The following is a 17,491-nucleotide window of genomic DNA, read 5'->3' on the forward strand; positions in this document are numbered from 1 at the left end:
CTTATTAAACATTTTAAAATCCCTGCTGCCAAAGTCCCCAGGAGACATTTATCTGCCATAGTCATAAACGACTTGCCAGCATGCTACTCCAAACTGCATTTCCCAGCCAATAAATACAAGCTCCAGAATCAGGAAAAGCAGGGTTTGGCTCTAATTTTCAGTGGTATGTCACTGGGATACTATAACTACTTTTAAATTCAAATCAGCTTCCTAAAAATTAACTGGTTTTATCAGATACAGCACAGTGGACTGTTAAACACGTAGCCTCATGTACTGAAACACTATACATTTAATGAAGTTATGCCATTAGCAAATGTACAACATGGGTGCATTAAATCCACCTATAGAACAGCTCTATGTATGAGAGAGAATTTATTTTAGCTTTTCTCAATAGAGCAGGAGTCCCTTTTCTTGGCTTTTGCTAGGTTATTTAACTAAAACCAGGATTTGCGCACACACAAAAAACCCCAAGAAGTATCTACTCTCATAATGAAAAAAGACTGTTTTTTTTTCTTTTTTTATTCCAGTTCAGGAAGGAAGAGAATCATCTTGCAAGGTAATATAATCAGCTCCTTTGCCTCTATAATCTACTTCTGCTCAGCAGGAGCTCCCAAAGAAACACTTTATGTCCCAAGTGAAATGTGAAAACTACTGGTAAGGTCTCTTTTGAGGCACGTGATTTGCACGATCACTTTCAGAGTATCAGAATCAGCGTTGTCTTCCATCTCCTTTCTTTCTGGGAAGAGGTCTCTGGCACGCCATGGGCTCCCCCTGTTCCAGGTGGAAGGCTATGCCCCTGCCCCAAGTCAGAAAGGGTTAGGATGACACAAGTTAGCACAGACACCCATTTCGCACTTACACCTAAGGACATACGTTGATGACTCCCCACTTCAAATTCCTCACAAAGAGGGGGGAAAAGAACAAAAAAACAAAACAAAACAAAACCCAGAAAAAAGGACAGGAGACAATAAATTTCACTGTGATCACACTACGGCAAAACATACCTTCTGTTCATTGCAAAAAACACGTGAAGGCCAAATTAAAGAGGGAAAAAGTATGTTGCATGAGTTACAGTGCAACTGTATTATTCCTTTTCTTGCTATTTTCCTCCCCCCCCACCTTGTTCAGTTTAGAAAAAGGATTGAGTACAACACAGTCAGGTAAGTGGCCACAAAAGAGTAGCTGTCTTTGGCAAGAAGTCACCGCATTGACCCTCTCTGTCACCTTCTGCCCATTTCGCTCTGTCTCATGAAGTGGATGTTGTTGGCGCTGTCTGAGAGTTCAGGGTACTGCTCCACTGAGATCACAAAATAGCCATCGTAGCCCTGTACCCGGCCTGTGTTTAGCACTTGTTGCTTCTCCCCTTCTGTCCACGAGCGAATACCCTCCTCCCCATCCCGCAGTCTCTGCTGTTCCCGGGACCAAGCTTGGGTGACAGCGCGCTGCCGGGCCAGCTCCAGAACGCGTGCCTTCTCCTCATCCAAGGTGGTCCCGTAGCGCGTGTTTAGACACAATGCGCCGTACTGGAGCTGGATGTCCGTGTAGCGTCTAGTCCTCCCACTCAGCACTGTGTTGATCTGGGACACTGTCACATTCACGCCGTTCTCCAGGGTCCTCCGCCCGCCGCTGAGGCCTAGGATGGACAGGTCGCCCTCCGACGGCCCCTGCTTAATGAAATAGTGTGTGTCCACCCCGTCAATGGTGAAGTGCAAGTTCTCCAGGTAGTGGGCATTGTTCAGGATGGCCGCGATCCTCCGGCCATCCTCATTAGCCACGCTGATGATGTCAGTGGCCACGCGCCCGTCCTTCATGGCGAACTTTACGCCCTTGCCAAAGATGGAGCCTCCAGAAGCAAAGTTCTTGTTCTTCTTGACGTGCTGGCACCCAGCGATGCTGGAACTGTAGATTTGCTCAAAGCGCTCCAGGGTGACAAAGGCCTTCAGCTGCTTCTGCACTTCACATTGGACCCCCAAAATGGACTGAGCAGGGAGAGAACGAAGAGAAAGACATATTAGAAAGAGAAACCTGATGACCCAAAGCTATTTTTAGGATGGCGGAGAGCAAGAAAACATACTGGAAACATGTAGTGAGGAGCGCCATTATTTTTTTTCCCTTTATCACATCTTTTCAGAATTTTAATTATTTTTCATGAAAGAGATGTGTTGTACCCCTAATGCTGATTGTTTCTGTAAACTGAACTGTATTTAATCTCATAGACTGAACGATGTAGAGGAAGAAAATGATTTTTTGCCTCAATGGTGTGAGAGTTGAATTTGGACACATATTTTTAGGTTGTATTTCAGTGTTCTGCATGTAAGAAACAATTCATCTTGGGGCCATGGTGCTTTACCAAATGTTTCAGATTTTCTGTGAAGTGTGGAAATATTTGTAAAAGTTTCTTCTATTTTAACTCCACTTTATAACTCCTTGTGCTGCCTTCAAAGGCCCTGCATGACCTGCATGACCCTCAAAGTGGCAATAACCCCTCTGTATTCCATTTCAGCCTGGCCAAAGCAGGTTGTTCAAAACTCAAGGAAGGCATTAAATCCAAAACCCATTTCCTGCAAATCCTCTACAATTTGTAGGCTCCCTGAGTTAAGGCCAACCACACCTGATACTCAAGTTTGGGCTTGTATTGAAGCAAAACTGCTGAGAGACAACAGCCCAGATCATTTGCAGTCAGGTGCAATACAAAGTCACTTCTGCTGTTAGTGTATAATGGAGCAAGCACACACCGAGTCAGCAGCTCATCATTACTGCAAAATGCTCTGGAAATGCTCTCATCAATTCATGGCAACACTGGCTTCTTACAGACTCCTGTTTGTGAACAATTATTTGCTCAAATTTCACAAAAGCAAGAGGATTCTATGACAAAGCTCTCCTGGCAGTGCCAACAGCTCAGTTCAATAATGTAATGACACCCAGGATTAAATATAAGCTACAAAGTTATCTCCATTCCAATTATTTTGAGGAAATTTAACACCCATGAAGTATATTGCCTTAAGCTGTCCATGACCTAAAGGCTCACATCCTGGGGGCAAGAAGACTATTCAGATGATGCAGGCATTTTAGTGTGGCCCTCTCAAACAAGACTTGTAACGTGGCGAGGGAAGTGAAATAAACCCTCATTTCCATGGTGGCCATTTCCAGGAAGGATTCGTATGGTATAAAAAACCATAAAATAAAGGATTGAGCATTGCAACTTGCTCAGAAGTTATGAGCAGTTTTGACTGATAAAAGAGAAAACTGTAAGGGAGTAGAGGAACACAACTTCAAGAGCACATTTTGGGCTGTAAAACACTAAAATTTCCAGAAATTACTTTTATTCAAAGTGCTGAGCAGGCTGGTGTACCTTCTCCTTTTCCCTTTTTGATTGACAGCATAGCAGGTGGAGCAGGAACCAGTTCTCCTGTGAAAAAGGAGCTCTTTCTGGTTTTCTCCATCCTGCCTGTGGGGCATCTCACACACCACCCAGAGAGCAAGATAATTAACAGACTGATAGGGAGCTGAGCCCAGCTTCTCTGCCAATTGCACAAGTGCTCTAATTATGCAAAAAATGGACGTAATTAATGTAGACGTCAGCGATGATGGACATGGAACAATTAGGCTTCCAGGCTCCATGAAACACTTACTGCTCTAAACAAGTGCACACTGCACGGCCTTGGTAATTAGCTATTTCCTCTTCAAAGAGGTTTAAATGGAGAGTTCTTCTCAGATGTATCTCGTAGGGGTTGACGTTAGGTGGTCCCTTTACCACTTCGTATGTCACGTTGCCCTCCAACGTGCCTCAGTAACATTAACCAGTGATGGGAAAAGGCACCTCTCAGCACTCACACCAAATCACTGCTCACTCAAGGATGTAAATCAGTTCTTCTGTGCTATATTGCTATGTCCTGTGATCACTTATGTATCACCATCTATAGATACACCACCTTGTTGACCAGCAGGTGAGTGAAAAGAGTCTCTGGAATTAATTTCACCATCCTCTCTCTGATTATCACTTTGGGGAAGGGAGCTTGGGGAGGTCAGGCAGTACTGGGCACGGGCAAATCACACCGATCAGAAATTGCCCCTGTTCCCCTTCAATTTTGTCTCCATCACCTTATTCCTGATGAGCTGCAGGAACTCCAGTGTGTTTTCAATTACGAGCACATTATTAGGTAAAGAGCCTCTATGAGTGCCTCCAAATTAGGTTGCCACAACAAACCAGTGGATCTGGACATCACCAGATACTAAATTCACAGGCAAATACCTACCTTTAGGTGCCTTAATCAAGAACAAAAGCGGAACCAAAGGGTTTTCTATTGAGGACTGGTTACTTCTGGGCTCTCCCCATCTTTTTTTCACATAGGGAAGTAGGAAATGAGATGTGCAAAGCTGTAATGCTGAACATTCACCATCACTTAGAATCACAGACTGGTTTGGGTTGGAAGGCACCTTAAAGATCATTTAGTTCCAAACCTTCTGCCGCAGGCAGGGACACCTTCCACTGCACCAGGTTGCTCAAAGTATTAGCTATCAACTATTTCAATAACTAAATGCATCTCTTGTTACCTTGAAAACAAGACCAGGATGACTTTGAAATGACTTTTTGAGTGCACTTCTTTGATAAAAGAGTGTATTTGGGAACAGCACTCTTTTAAAAGGAAAAGCAAACACATCTAACAGAAAAACACCCCCAGCCAACAAATTCAAGGAAACCAGAGCACAGCCAGTGTGTATGCTGTGCTGTGAATATAAAGAGGGTGGAGGCAAACAGATTATACTAGTTCAAAGAGGCAGTGTATCCCTGACTTTGAAATTACCATTTCTGTTTAATCTTAGAACTCATTTCAATGAACTGGAAAAGAAAAGAAACAGAAAATTTCCATCCAAAGCTGCAGTAGCATGTGCTATTCTCTCAAAAATGCTGCTGCTTTTAGTAACTGTAAACCAAGGCACCTATAAACCAGTTTTATAGAAGAAAGAAGGGAATTCATTGCTATTTTATTTCAATATTTGTTGCTCGATGTGAGTGAAAAATATGCTGGGTTTATTTTTCCTCACAGTCTTTTTTAATCAGATGTCCTTAGGTGACATTTCACTTTATCTAGTAACAACCCTTTGGAGAGAAGAGAACGACCTTCATCATTTGTTCTCTGCTGCACAAAGCTCAGGAGAGCAGCACATTACCAGGATCTCTGAATAGCCTCTTGCATTTTGCCAGCACCTCTTGAGGATTTGAAATACCATCACCAGATCCTATCATCTGTTGTTTTTAAATACCGCCTTCCAGTGTGAGACTGAAAGCTTTAATTTCCCATCAAGGATCCAAGATGTGAAATACGTGAACATGTTTCCAAGTTTCTTTCTATCCTTGTGCCATTATAGACAGATAGGTGTTTCTCTTACACCATATGGCTTACAACGCAGAAAGCTACTTTCTCCAGAAGGTTTGGAAGTTATGGTTTTCTCTGATACATGATTCATTTTTAACTCCTTCCTATTTATCATAGAATCACAGAAAGGCTTGGTCTGTAAGGGACCTAAAAGATGATCTTCTAACCCACCCACCCACCATGGGCAGGGATGCCACTCACTAGACCAGGCTTCCCAAAGCCCCATCCAACCTGGCCTTGAACAATCCCAGGGATGGGGTATCCACATTTTGTCTGGGCAACCTGTTCCAGTGCCTCACTACTCGCTGGGTATACAATTTCTTCCTAACATCTAATCTGTATCTCTACCGTTTGAATTTAAAACTGTTCCCCTTGACCTATCCCTATTTACCAGTGTAAAAAATTGTTCTCCCTCTTTTTTATAAGCTCCCTTTTAATTTTCCCTCTCGCTCTTTGCTAACAAAGCCATTGTTCAGCCATCAGCCTCCTCCCTACGTGACCCTCCTTCCACGTGACCATCACCTGGAGACAAGTCTCCGCACTGCAGGTGGGTTGGCCAAGAGGCCATGTGTGGGGCAGCAGAGGTGAGCCATGAGCCAGCAAGGCCAGTGCTCTGGATGCTGCCTGGCTGGGAATGAGCCAAACAGGAGCACTAACTCAGGGGCTTAGAGGAGAAGTCTCTCCTCCACCCCACCACTGTACACGGATGTAGGGGGATAACGAAGTTGAGTTCATGAAGCAGATTTCAAGTGTGGAGAAGTGAGAGGATTTGCCTCCTTCTCTTGCTCATGACTTTTCATATTGCTCATTTATTTTCATAAAGCCTTAAGAGCTTAATGTCTTTGAGACCTCAGCTCCTTTCCCTGCATTAGATCCTTTGAAAACTGACCACTACATTTGTGAAACATAACTGGGGGCTGATGGACAGACATGCAGACAGCGTGATGGTCCAAGCACAGGCCAAAGCACCTGCAATGTCAGGATGCCTTCCCTGAATGATGAACACTGGCAGAGCCTGTCTCTCAAACAGACTGTCCTTGGAAGAAGCTCTGCCAGAAAGCATAGACCTAGAGCTCACTTCCTGGCTGAGCGTCCCAGAGCAGCCCTTGCCTCCAAAATGCTGCTCCAGAGGGGACTCCAAAAACTACTCCTCCAGCAAAGCCTGTAACAGGCTCTGCTACAGGACCCTTCCTGAAGACAGTGCCCATGGGATGGAGAGAAGGGTAGGTATAACAGGATGTAGATAATGATACAGGTGCTGACTCCGAAACACTCCTCCCTGGAAATAGAGTTGTTCTGGCTCCAACAATTACCTGACAGCTCAACAAGACAAAAAGGAAGGGAAAAAAAAAAAAACCAACAAAAAACCAGAAGAGAAATTGGATTCAGGTGCAGCAGTTTCACAATATGCCAGAGGTGACCCAGAGTCCCCCAGTGGCCAATAACACTGAACTTGTTCAACAAACAATTTAGTGACAGCGTCGCAGTTGTGGGGAGGAGAGGGGGAGAAGTGCTGCACAATGGGAGTATTGGATTTTAAATGTCACTTCAGAGCTTCAGGGGGTTAGTGCAAGGTTTATGACATGCTGGCTGTTTTTGAGGTGGTGGATGCTCAAAGTCAGAATTATCTCTCCCATCTTCCAGACCTGCAAGGCAAATACCAAAAATGTTTTGGAAGGAGATGCTAGGGCCCTCTGGTTATGCACTCTGAAGAGAGATGAAGCAGCCATTTATGGGCATTATCTGCTTTGCCCTTGTGCTCCTTCCTGTTAGTTGTTCCTCTGATAAAAGAACAGACTCGGTCTGCTGGGCCATAGCTTTGATCAGCAAAGCCAGTGGAGTAGCTCAAATATACTTTGGTCTATCACAAGGAGGTATGTGACCCAGAGAAACTAGGGATCAGAAGACATGGAGATGACAAAGTTGTGGTATATCATTCAGTGATGAATGCCTTGTCCAGGCTACTTTTAAATGACAAAAGATGTAGAGCTTACTCTGTATGCTCTGCAAGACCATTTTACAGTTTGATCAGTCTTATTACCTGAAAATGTTTCCTATGCTTCCATTTTACCTTGGTTTAATTTTGTCATTTCCTATGTGAAATTTTCAGAAGTTTTTATTTTCTTCTACCTGCTTCATCAATAAATACAGAGACAACCAGTGGGAAGGAGGGCTGGACTGGGTCTGGGAGCATGTATCGATGCCTGCAAGGGTTGAAAGTGAACAGAACTTTATGTGAAACATCAGTGTTGGATGCATGGATAGGCATAGGAGAAAATGGATCATGTATTCAGGTATCATATGTGAATGAATTTGGTGTAAGCAAATATGTGCCTACAATATGCTGGGTGTGACAGAAAGCAAGGGAAGCCTGCTCTAGAGCATTTAAGAGCCACTTGCTATCACAGCATGATCTTGCAACTGTAGACTGAAATAAAAATGCTCATGTTTTGTTGCTGTCATAACACAGGGGGAAAATATGAAACAGCCTGCAATGGTTAAATTCCACTTTCAACATCTGAGTGCAAAGTGACTCATCTGGAAGCATGACAGCTGTATAAAGCCCTTCTTTAACAAGCAGGTCCCTGCACAGCCCTCACTGCAGCTTCTGGCTTTAAAAACCTGTGAGGGACATGGAGATTTTCTTTTCTTCTGATTGCTCATTCAGGCAGATTCACCTAAAATGGGTAGATGGAAAGGAGGGTGCTCCTTGATTTTATTTCCAGCTTATCTGCCTGTATGAGCAAGGGTCAGTCTTCACCTCAAGCTGTCACTCAAGTTACTTGGCTATTCAATAAGTCAAATAATGATACTATTATTAATACACATAAAAAAGTTATATATATATATACACACTATAATACACATAATGAAACCCACTACATGAACTAATGACAAAATAATAATATAATAACACTACCCATAATAATAACAATTTCTGTGGTGGTTCTGTGACAGTTATTATCTACTGCACATAACAATACAGAGATGGTCTTCTGTGCAGTCTTTGGATGAGCCTTTCCTGTTTGTCTACTCCTGTACAACTTTGCCCAGGGAGACCGTGTCACATCAGAGAGTAAGAAAAATCCTGAGGCTCTCTCTCATTACAGAAATAACTTCTGTTGTTGTTTTATTAGCACCTTATTGTTTAATCCAAGGAAATAAGAAACAAAAAGGGAGTCTCTGAGCTCCAAAACACAACTGAGTCACTGCACTGTAATAGTTTTCAGGCATCAATTCAGTCATGGTAGCAAAAGGCAGAGTTTTTTTAGTTCCCCCTGCATTATTAAGTGACACTTCATATAAATTTCCTGTTGAAGCTGGTTCATTTTAACTTGTCTTCACCATGGTTATGAGGCTGAGTACCAATGATGGACTGACACACGACTATTATCAATCTACAGCAATTTGTTTGTACCTCTGAGTGGTACTTTTTGTCATTCAGGAGATGTGACCTCCTGATTTAAGATGTGTACCTCAAGAATTTGCTGCAGGACATCAAGATTTCAGTGAAGTCATAGATAGAGAGGTTAGGAGGGCAGATGGAATCAATTCAATTGCCTACTGTTATAGTTTTATTAGCAAAAATGTTGAGAGCATGTCCTGATCTCCCCAAGCACGTCGGTGCCTCGCTGCTCTTGCAATGTTTGAACACACCGCAATAGCAAGTGGGAGTTCAGACTAAAGAGGATTTGTACTAAACAGATGAAAGCCACTCCAGAATACAATCAGTCTACGAGATGAAAGAGAATCCTGAGAGGTAAGTGACTTTTTCAAGGTCATACACTGATAAACAGTAGGGATGGGAGTTAACCCAGGGCTCTCAAATCCTGACCCCGTGTTCTAACCTTTAACAGTGCTGCCTCCATCTTTCAGCTGAGTAATTCCCAGCAGGAAGATGGGGAAATGATTGGGCTGCAAAAGATTTTTTCTTGCCAACTTTATCACTGAATTTTGCACCAGCATCTACCAAAATGGCTTGGGATGCACACCTGTTTTTGAAAGCAGGACACAGTTACATGGGATTAAACCCACTCAGGTAAAATGGAAGTTTAATATCATCTAAAAATTCTTTCTGGTAAGACACTCTGCAATGCAGAACAGTTTCCTATGGAAGTAGAGGGACTTCTTGTTTAAGACATTTTAAACCAGATTGAATAAGTTTCTAGAACAAAAAAAAATCTTTATAAACTTATTCTGTATCAAGATTTGGTTTTTTTGTTTTAATTTCTAAGAATCCTGAGTGCAAAGGCCTCGAATTTAGCCTGCAATATGTGATAACAGGGTCTCTTGTGGGAGAAAGAAACAGTAACGAGCCCTTTCATTGAGCAACCACCACAAAATATCACAGGAAAAAGCACTATGGCAGTAGGGAACTTAAGATGAGATTATTCATTCAGATTTCAATACCGGAATGGGGTCAGACTCACTCTTAATCCCACAACATGCTGGTAGAGGTTTTCCAATCAACATTGCAAATGGATAGTTTGCTGATAAGGGCATGAGATACAGTACGGAGTTACATGGATCACCTTGCTATTGTCCCATTCTTGGGTTTTCATCTGTGTGTGGATTAGCTCATAGGATGGCTCCATTGCATCCATGTCTGGCTTGGGGTAGCCTGGGATGACATTGTGCAGCTGGAACCCGAAGGTGAGCAGCCAACTGTTGACATCTGGAAGGGAAGAGAAACATAAATAAGATTATCTGATCTCTCAAGCAGGATTGCCCAGGAGAAGGCCCAGAGGAGGACCCCATGGTGACTGGCACTGTAGCAGTCTGGACAAAATGATGAGTGCCCACGTTGTGTGAAGAGCAGAAATCTTAATGGTCTTTGAAAGAGCCATGGCCAAAATGTGGGCTTTCCACCTTGAGCCAGAGCCAAATTCTGCACTTTCCCAGCTCTGAAACAGAAACTCTGGCAGTGAACAAATGGCCCAAATCAAAGCCGACTTCATGTCTGCCCTTCATCAGCAGAAACCAAGCACTGTTTGAGTGTGCACAAGTGCAAGAACAGCAACACAGTTGGAGGCTGAGATGCTCCAGCAAATTGGGAAGTGTTATCCGGTCCTACAGTCAGCTCGGAACACCTCAGCCACAATACTTCTCTCCCTGAGGACTTTCAAAGGGCCTGCAGGCTGACTAAATTTAGAGCTATGAGCCAGAATACCAGGACATCCAGGATGGACAGCACAGGCATTTAGCAGGTGCTCATGGAAGAAGCTTTTTCCATGGCATTTCCACCTCAGTCCAGAGTTTCCTGGCATCTTTCGTAAGAAGCTGTAGTTAGAGTATTAAACCAGTGTAAAGTCACATCATCTTTTATAGCGACATTTACAGTCAGCCTTCATACTACCTGCAAGGTACATTAAAGTGAAAATAAGTTAACAGATACAAGACAGATACTTTGCTTGGGTACTTTTTACAAACCCCTTAAAAATATCCATGGATGGTGAGAAAACTGTCTACCAGTGATAAATTACTGTCTTATGCAAAAGAGGGTCCACTGGAACTAAAGGCAGCATGATGGAAAATGAGCCATTTGGGACATCATTCCTGTCTGTATTTACTTGCCAGTAGATTACAAAGTCTTCCTTGATTTTTTGATTGCACAGCTATTAGGAATAGCAGCTGAAAGTTAATCTGCTGGAGGAAATGATGAGGTTGGGTAACTCCTAGATCTGCTTGGGATTAGCATCACTTCCCCTGTTAACTTCAGAGCATTTGATAAGCACACCTTGCTTGCCTTCACTCAGCTCCAGAGGACACACCTGCTACAGTCCCTGAGCAATATGGTGTGCATTTGGCACACAAATAGCAATTGCAAGGAAAAGAAAGGTATGAAGGTAAAGTTTAACTAATATCAGCTCCCAGGAGTCTTAAGTGGATGTAACTGGAATTTTGTTGGTGATTGCTCTGCTTCAAGCTGGAAGTGCAAAGGCTTGATTTTCATTTTGCTAAACTCAATAAACATTGTTGAAACAATCTGAAGATGGAAAAAAATTTAAATAATCAAATATGCATCTTTAAATATTTTTTTCTCTATTCCCATGAGCCTAAATGAATGTTTTGAAAAACTGGTTGGAAAAGAAATTATGGATGCAAGTGGCAAATAACGCCGTTCCAGATGACTGCAGAATCAGGAGCCAAACAAACACACTATCTGTTGCTTGTTTTCCTGCAGGCCAAAATGTTGCGATTGGGCAGATGTCCAAAAAGCCCTTGCGACAATCCATGTGGAAGAGGGAGGACTTCTGTAATAAAAACACTTCTGTTCACTCAATGTACAGATTGTTTTTGGAGTGTCTTTGAAACAGAGAGGTTGGGGGGGTATGAAAGAAATGAAAAGGCTCATTTGATTATTTTGTTGCCTAGTGCTAAGCCAGCCTGCTTCCAAATCCTTCTTATCTCAAATGAAGAACTTTTGATGTACATATTGTGGACCAGGTGGTCAGGGGAACAAAGTAAAACAGTGAAGGGCAGCATTGGTGCAGGAACCATTTCCCAAGCATTTCAAAAATGCTAAAAAGAATACAGAGCATGGATGCTGAACTGCTGAAAAATATGTAACACGTCTGGAAATATCCAAGACAGGGGGGTTTTTTATACTTCTCAGAAAACCGACTTCCAAAACATTTGCAAACAGGAGTTTATTCTTTTTGGGAAGAGGTGTGTTGGAATACCCAAAACAACAACAACAAAAAAAAACCCAAACCAAAACAAACAACCCAAAACCATGGGAGGAAGGTGTGGAGCTGAGAAACAGAGGGGAAAATACTAATTTGCCAGGAGGCAGTGACAACTTTTTTGACAGAAAAGCACATTTCACATCACAGAGGTTTTTTTCAGCTACAGTAACCCTGCCAACACATTTCACAGTAAATTCATTTGAGGGCAAAGAAAAAGAGTGCTTAATGCAGACACATGTAATGGAAATGTCAGTTCAATCCATCAGGATTGCTGAAGCTGGCAGCAAAGCTCTGTGCCATGAAGTGTACAATCACTAAAATATTCATGTTTAACAATGGGCCTCTCAAAACATAAATACCTGCTTCTCTCCTGCTCTCCCTTCCACATACCTTCAATTTGTATCCATAAGCTCAGAGACCTCATCATTGTGGACCAAAGCACGTGTTGGTCACCCTGGGCACTGAGCTCCCCTAAGGACAAGCAGGTCCCAGCGTGGGAACAGAGGGACAGAAAGTGGTGCCCTGTGTCCAGATCTGGGCATATTTCATTGTGATGACCAGGGCTGTCTTATGGGTCTTGCCCATGAGGTGCCTGAAAGCCTGAGCAGAAACAAGTGCTGGGGCAGCAGCCTTGTGTCACAGCACACATCCCATAGCATGGCCTGCTTCTTCCATGCACTGGAAGAGGAGAAACTTAAAAAAACATATTTGAGCTCCGTATTCTTGGAAAACTAAAAACAGAACTTACAAGACCATGGAAAAAATAATTTGGTGGACATAAAATATTACTGTATCAGATTTGGACACCTTGATTTTATTGTCAGAGCTGTGTGGGAAGCTATACACCTGTTCTAACACAGGGCTAGGAAAAATATTTTGTCCTGTCTTGAGCCGGAAAACAAAAATCTGTTAATATGTCACAAAGCAACAGTTTAAAAACTAGATCAGTTCAAACCAAAAGTTTCAAATTAACTTCTGAAATAAACTCCATTTTGGTTTTGACTCCTTATTTTTCTTTTCCAGTTTTCAATCATTAGTTTACACTTAAAGAGGTTGAAAAATGCAAAATGATTTTTTCTTTAAGGCCATTTTGGACTTTGTCATTTAGACAATTTTGAAAGCTGTTTATGCTTCTGCTAAGAAATCTCTCAAGCTCAACCCTCCCCCATAAACAAATTCAGTTTTGACAAATAAGCATTTTCTGATAGAAAAAGTTGTCTCGGGGTATTCCCTCCCAGCCTTAATTATCAGAGTGAGAGCAACATAGAGGATCTTAGCCTGCATCTTTTGACATATTTTACTTCCCTCGTGGCATCATCTTCTCAGCTCTGGAGAAAACAACTTTTCATTAAAAAGCCCCACTATCTAATCCTTATGATTATTGCAGAAGAACCTGAAAGCACAAATCCTAATGGCTGGAAAAACAAGCAGAATAGAAAACCCAGGATTTTTACTGTGTAACATTTATTTGCTATTAAGCAGATCTCGTAACTCAGGGGAATGCAATTATTGTTAAATATGGGAAGGTTGTGATAGATGCAGCAGGAACATTTAAAAATTAATTCTATCTCCTTAAGCAGTATGTACATTTGATTTGTGATTGTGGCACTTGGTTTTTCAATGGGAAGTATGTAGAAAGGAGTCCCACCAAAAAGTCTTCTCAAACATTGCTACCACTGTTGCACACAGTATGAAAACAGTATGAAACTAGATTTGAAGGGCGAAAGGAATAAAACAAAGCTGGCTAGAGATAATCCTGGGAGCAGCACACCAACAGTACAGGGACAGTGTGCTAGTGAGGTTCTTCAGGCTGCTGTCTCAGTACAGGCAGGGGATGGCAGCAAACAGGCAAGTGTGACCAGATGTCCAAAAAGCTCAGCGCCATCCTGGCCTGTATCAGCAATAGTGTGGCCAGCAGGACCAGGGCAGGGATTGTCCCCCTGTACTCAGCACTGGTGAGGCCACACCTCGAATCCTGTGTGTTCAGTTTTGGGCCCCTCAGTACGAGAAAGACACTGAGGTGATGGAGCGTGTCCAGAGAAGGGCAACAGAGCTGGTAAAAGGTCTGGGGCACAGGTCTGGTGAGGAGCAGCTGAGGGAGCTGGGGGTGTTTAGACTGGAGGAAAGGAGGCTCAGGGGTGACCTTATTGCTCTCTACAACTTCCCGAAACAAGGCTGCAGTATGGTGGGGGTTGGTCTCTTCTCCCAGGTAACAAGGAATTGGAGAAGAGGAAATGGCCTCAAGTTGCACCAGGGGAGGTTTAGATTAGATTTTAGGAAAAATTTCTTCACCAAATGGGTTGTCGAGCACTGGAAGAGGCTGCTCAGGGCAGCGGTGGAGACACCATCCCTGAAAGGATGTAAAAGACATGTAGTTGAGGCACTTAGGGACATGGTTTAGTGGTGGATGTGGTAGTGATGGGTTAATAGTTGGACTTCATAGTCTTAAAGGTCTTTTCCAAATGAAATGGTTCTATGATTCAATGAATACAGGAAGGACATTTAACATAAAAAAGGATTTTCTGTAAAAATACCCCAGAGCTCATATTACAGCGATTTTACAAAGTTTCAGGGGGAGCAGTTCAGGGATTGTGTCAAGCTTTGGGGCAGGTGTGCCCCAAGACCTGGCCTTTAAGTCTAAGGCACTTTCTTTTATTGACTTTTTGTAGAAACTTAATTCTGTGGGGCAGATTAACTTTGAACTACATAGCTAGTAGTGTAGTAGTCATGTAGATGCTCTGAAATGGCTGACTGCAATGAAAGGTTTAAATAGCTTTGCCATTCTGCTAAAACAAATCTGTATGCCTTTTTTTTTAGTTGCAAATAAATCTCTATGCAAAACTGTGTAAACAGAGCTGCCCCTCTACAAAGAGAAAGGTTATCAGGACATTAATTGGTAGCTAAACTTCAGATATCTGAGGGGGACAAAAAACTGTAAGCAAAATAAAAAGAACAAACACCTAAGAAGAGAAAAGGAAACAGGTTTGGGAATTACAATCTCCATCTATGCTAATGAATTAAACATGCCCTGTACATGGGGGTCAACTGGCAAACTAAAACTTATGTCCATTAATTAAAGAATGGAAAACCTCATAGTGATCAGGACACTGAGAGAGGAATTACCTACTGTCCTGGTTTTGGCAAGTATAAATTTTTTTACAGCAGCTGGTATGGGGCTGTGTGTTGGATTCGTGCTGCAAACAGTGCTGATAACACAGGGATGGGTTTGCTATTGCTGAGCAGTGCTCACACAGTGCAAAGGCCCTTTCTGCTCCCCACCGACCCCACCAGCGAGGGGGCTGGGGGTGCACAAGGGGTTGGGAGGGGACACAGCTGGGACAGGATGAAGGACTGACCCAAAGGATATCCCAGACCATAGGGTGTCATGTAAAGCTGGGGAGGAAAGAGAGGACGTTTGGAGTGATGGTGTTTGTCTTCCCAAGCTACTGTTTTGTGGGATGAAGCCCTGCTGTCCTGGGGGTGGCTGCCTACTGATGGGAAGTAGTGAACGAATTCCTGGTTTTACTTTTCTTGAACAAGCAGCTTTTGCTTTTCCTACTAAACTGTCTTTATCTCAACCCATGGGTTTTCTCACTTTTTCAGTTCTCTCCCCTATCCCACCTGGGAGTAGTGATTGTGCAGCTGTGGTGTGGGGCTTAGTTCCATCTGGGGTTAGACCATGACACCTATTTGCTGACGGCAAGCTTGTGAAAATGTTAATTAATTTAAATGTCTTACCTGTCATGTAACATTTGATATCCTGAGAATTGCTAATGGGGTTGTTGTTTTTGAACATATACAGGTTGAAAGGCATTATGTTATTGCTACTCAGATGCTTCCACATATCGTGGTCTGGACTTGTCCAGCGACCCGCTAGCACGTCGTAGTCTCTCCGCCCCATGTGGATAAGTTTTGTGAGTGGATCATACAGTCCTCCATGGTAGCCGATGATGATCTGGAAGTTGGGATTGGTGTCCATATAGATCTCCCCATATGCTGTGTACAGTATCTGCTTGATCATTAAGCCAGTCCCACTGAAGACAGCCAGAGGAGTGCCAATGTTGTCACAGGCTATGTAGAATTCATCACCGCTGCTGAGCTCCATCGCAAAGAGGTGGCCTTGGAGGTCATAATACAGGGAGGTGATCTCGGAGCTTGAGTGGTTGTACAAATGGGTGACCTTGGTTGGGTTGCTCAGATCTGCGTAGAAGAACTGCAAGTGATGGCCATGGCTGGTTTTGCTGGAGACTCTCCTTCCCAGGCCATCATAGCGGTACTTCACACTCCACCCACTCGCTTTATTGTAGGCTTTGATGAGCAGGCCAGCTGAATTGTACTCAAAAATATCATTGCCCCTTTGCTTCAGGAAGCCATCTTCATCCATTTTGTACTGCACATCCCCCAGTCTAGTAATCCTATCCCTGAGGTCATACCTGAGTGGTGTAAGGCGGGCACTATTCCCTGGACTCAACAGATGGAGGTTTCCATTTAGGTCATAGCTGTAACGCCAGAGAGGTTTGTCATTGATAGACACAGTCTGCAACTGGCCATCAGCATCATATTCGTATGAGTAACGAGTTGTATTTGCGTAAGGGCCAACCTTCAGCTCTTTCTTAACCACTCTCCCCATGTTGTCGTACTGCACAGTCATCCAGTACATGAGAGACCGGAATATCTCATACTGGACCTCCTTCATCCTGCCATAGGCATCAAAATGTTTAGTGTGGGTCATGACAGCAGTGGTGATAATCTGGTTGATGTCGTAGTAAATGACCCCAAATTTACCGAATTGCTCGGTTTTGCCTGACACATCATCATACCTGTAGAGATCAATAGGCAAAGGCGTCTCGTTGATGACCGCTTGCATGCTGGTCACCCGGAAGCTGTTGTCATAGTTATAGTCAAAGCGTGCATTCACCATGCCCTCCTCAGTGAAGCGGAAAATCTGTCGGTCAATGAGGGGTCCTATCTGTCTGTACCTGATTGTGCAGGTGAACCCTTCATTCTGCAAGTTTATGGTCTTCAGCATGCCCGCAGTTTCGTCATAAGTGAAACTGATCTTTGTGGTGTCGTAGAGCATCTCGGCTAACTTGGACAACTTCCCATACTTGTAGATGACACGCCTCCCCGTGCCCAAGTACAAAGTGTGGAGGAGCTGCTCATCCTCTGTGAAGTCCTGAATCACTGAGGCATTGCCTTCTGGTGGCCGGTAGATGTTCCTGTAGTAACCAATGGAACGAATGGTTTCCAAAGTCTGACGGGCAACGTTGGGCATGGTCACTGATGACAACCGGTCATTCTTGTCAAACTCAAAGATGTACTGTCTCTGGCTGTGAAGGAGCAGCACCATGGACTGGATGGGGAGAAAAAAAGTATAGATTACATCCCTGTTTTTTGAGCGAAATTATACTCTCACAAAACCTG

The 17,491-nt window shown here is 43.3% G+C and overlaps 1 protein-coding gene across 12 annotated transcripts in view; it reads right to left on the reverse strand.

The window, feature by feature from the left end:
* Window positions 1–271: 271 nt before the first annotated feature.
* Window positions 272–17,491, reverse strand: part of TENM4 (teneurin transmembrane protein 4) — a 1,362,823-nt gene continuing 1,345,603 nt past the window's right edge. For all 12 annotated transcript variants that reach the window (XM_039562133.1, XM_039562144.1, XM_039562174.1 and 9 more), the window contains 3 exons: window positions 15,806–17,420; window positions 9,911–10,053; window positions 272–1,979 (listed from right to left, as the gene is read on the reverse strand). In XM_039562133.1, coding sequence (XP_039418067.1) covers window positions 1,221–1,979; window positions 9,911–10,053; window positions 15,806–17,420 — 2,517 coding nt within the window. In that variant the 3' untranslated portion in view covers window positions 272–1,220. The remainder of the gene's footprint in view (window positions 1,980–9,910; window positions 10,054–15,805; window positions 17,421–17,491) is intronic.

This window comes from Corvus cornix, chromosome 1 (assembly GCF_000738735.6).
Source record: "Corvus cornix cornix isolate S_Up_H32 chromosome 1, ASM73873v5, whole genome shotgun sequence".
Lineage (NCBI taxonomy): Eukaryota > Metazoa > Chordata > Aves > Passeriformes > Corvidae > Corvus > Corvus cornix.